Source organism: Triticum aestivum, chromosome 1B (assembly GCF_018294505.1).
Source record: "Triticum aestivum cultivar Chinese Spring chromosome 1B, IWGSC CS RefSeq v2.1, whole genome shotgun sequence".
NCBI classification, from domain to species: domain Eukaryota; kingdom Viridiplantae; phylum Streptophyta; class Magnoliopsida; order Poales; family Poaceae; genus Triticum; species Triticum aestivum.
Genome location: NC_057795.1, coordinates 180,107,344 through 180,109,709, shown reverse-complemented (window position 1 = coordinate 180,109,709; position 2,366 = coordinate 180,107,344). Strand labels below are relative to the sequence as shown.

Sequence of the window (2,366 nt, the reverse complement as noted above, 5' to 3'; positions counted from 1 at the left end):
AGACATATTTTAGAGTGTAGATTCACTCATTTTGCTCCGTATGTAGTCCCTTGTCGAAATCTCTAAAAAGACTTATATTTAGGAACGGAGGGAGTATGTGTTAAAAAATTGAACATGATAGACAATCTAGTGAACTTGAACCCACGATATTTTCGCCACTGAGGAGATGGCTGGAGTCGGCGAATTGATGGGAGCAACAAGTGTATGGCGGCCTCAAAACCAGAGGGGTGACGAGATTTGGACAAACAAGGACAACAGCGTGATACAATATGTTGGATATATTGCATTTTTTAGCAGGGTGCCCCACGTACATGACACCCGCATGCACGGGACCCACACATCCTAATATCCCATCCGCGACAAGAATGAACCACCCCATCCGCGACGCGCACGCCACCATTTCGGCAAAGTTAGCTATCCACACACACATGCTACATCTTCCATCTCACGCGCACGAGACGTGTGCCGCCTCCTCGCCGCCCACACGCTGCATCGCCTTGTTAGCTGACGGCACGCACTGTGCTGCCGTGGTTGTCGCCGTCGTCTGCAGGGGAGGAGCTTGTACCACCAGCGGCTTCTGCTGTTGCTTGACGGCGACGACCCTCTTGCAGGCGGCCATGGTGAAGGTATGATCGGCAAGCGGAATAACGGGGAGGTTGTCACAGTTGCAGATCTCGATCATGAAGCCGTCGGGGTCGTGGAAGAAGATCTGGTCCACGTAGATGCCGCCCTCCTCCACGCACCGCTGGATGTACGGGATGCCCAGCTCCTTCAGCCGCCGCTCCACCGCCACCATGCTCTCGCACTGCAAAGACATGCATACACACACGCACCGCCCGTCATTCATCTCGGAACAGAGCAAATAGCGCGGCGTCCATGCATGCGTGACATTGTGAAGTTGTGACGTGATTCTCCATACACCTCGTTGATGTGCAAGGGTGACGCGGAACCAAGCGTACAACATAAGTTAATTCCTGTCACGTCATCGAGCAATCAGTGTTTCTGAAAATATTCAATTTTCGTACGTACCTGGAACGAGATGTGGTTATCCTTGGGGTTGATTTCCGTCTTCCCGGGCAAACTCTGTGGCTCTTTACATTGCAACAGGTGGATGCCGATCCCATAGTTAAATAACCTTCATTCGCAGCAAAAATCATCAACCACTTCTCTCTTGATAAATATATTGACGTGGTTTTCTAGCTAGTATTAAATTTCATGCATCAACCACTTGTAAATTCCTTAATCCCAAAGATGATGATTCAATTCTGTTTAATTACCATGCGCCGTTGAAGTTGAAAGAACCGGGGCGGCGGATGGGGATGAAGCCCAGAACGTTCATGTAGAAGCGTAGCGACTCCTCCAACGAACTGCAAACGATGCTGATGTGGTTCAGCGATGCCAATGGCAGCACGCCGCCGCTCGCCATTGCCGCTCTCGTGCGTGCTTACCGCGCGTCCTCACGTATCAGGCTATCACTGAACTATTGCCTCAAAGCCGATCGTCGTTGCTGGGACGATCTACCATCTATGCCCATGAAATTGCAAGCGGCGAATCTAGGTGCAATGGGCACATCGTCCAGCATGCACCTGCGCGCATGCGTGAGAATGTGAGATGGCGGTCTCTTCCAAAATGTTGGAGCTGTGCCGATGAATATATATACCTTGTTGCTATTATATATGTGGCGGAGGCCAGAGAGGATAAGAGAGGGTCATAACTAGGATGGCTGGGGCAAGAACAAAAACGAGGAGTCCCAGTTCTTCGGAAATGTAACACGAGCGACATGTTTTACATGTAAAAAAAACTATATTTATCCTAACCAGATTTAGTCATAAGTACTCCTGTAATTCTTCATAATTGATGCCGGACAACTGGATTAATTAGCTGCAAGGACGGTGTAAGACCGCTCGTAATAGAGAGTATCATATATGAGGGACATACTATTGTATGATATACTTCTTTTTTGAAATGAAAAGGTAGATGAGATTCTACCTTATATATTTCAAAACAGGCCAGGCCTAGGACCAATGGTCAATTACATGAAGCTTACATTGAGCACCGTAGTGCCATGGCTGTAAGCAGCCATTTGAAGAAGCGAAGAACGGGGCAAACGAGGAGAAAAGAAGATTACTACAAAGCTAGAACTAACTTAGTTCAGGAGGTACATCCAGCTCGTAATAGCATCCTTGTCATCCTGCATAATATCATAGATTAGTGAAAATGCTTGCATCTAAACCATCGTGTCAGCTAGTGCTCATGTTAGTCGCCGGATGGTGAGGTTGACGAATCCGTTGTCGCCGCCGCGGTGGTCCGCGACTTTCTCCGCAGCGTTCCTTGATGGCACATCAGACTGGCATCCATGCTCCCTG

General features: G+C 48.6%; 1 protein-coding gene across 1 annotated transcript; it reads right to left on the bottom strand.

Moving 5' to 3' along the window:
• Positions 1-338: 338 nt before the first annotated feature.
• On the bottom strand, positions 339-1,620 carry LOC123089144 (uncharacterized). The gene is made up of 3 exons (XM_044510941.1): positions 1,278-1,620; positions 1,030-1,135; positions 339-805 (listed from the first exon to the last, which is right to left on the bottom strand). Exons 1-3 carry the CDS (start codon positions 1,424-1,426, stop codon positions 446-448), a joined length of 615 nt encoding a protein of 204 aa, XP_044366876.1. The 5' UTR covers positions 1,427-1,620; the 3' UTR covers positions 339-445.
• Positions 1,621-2,366: the final 746 nt, after the last annotated feature.

Coding starts and splice junctions, on each gene's coding strand:
- LOC123089144 (XM_044510941.1), bottom strand. CDS start 1,426: ATGGCGAGCGGCGGCGTGCTGCCATTGGCATCGCTGAACCACATCAGC. Junction 1,136..1,277: donor TTCAACTTCAACGGCGCATG/GTAATTAAACAG, acceptor CTGCGAATGAAG/GTTATTTAACTATGGGATCG. Junction 806..1,029: donor ATAACCACATCTCGTTCCAG/GTACGTACGAAA, acceptor ATGTCTTTGCAG/TGCGAGAGCATGGTGGCGGT.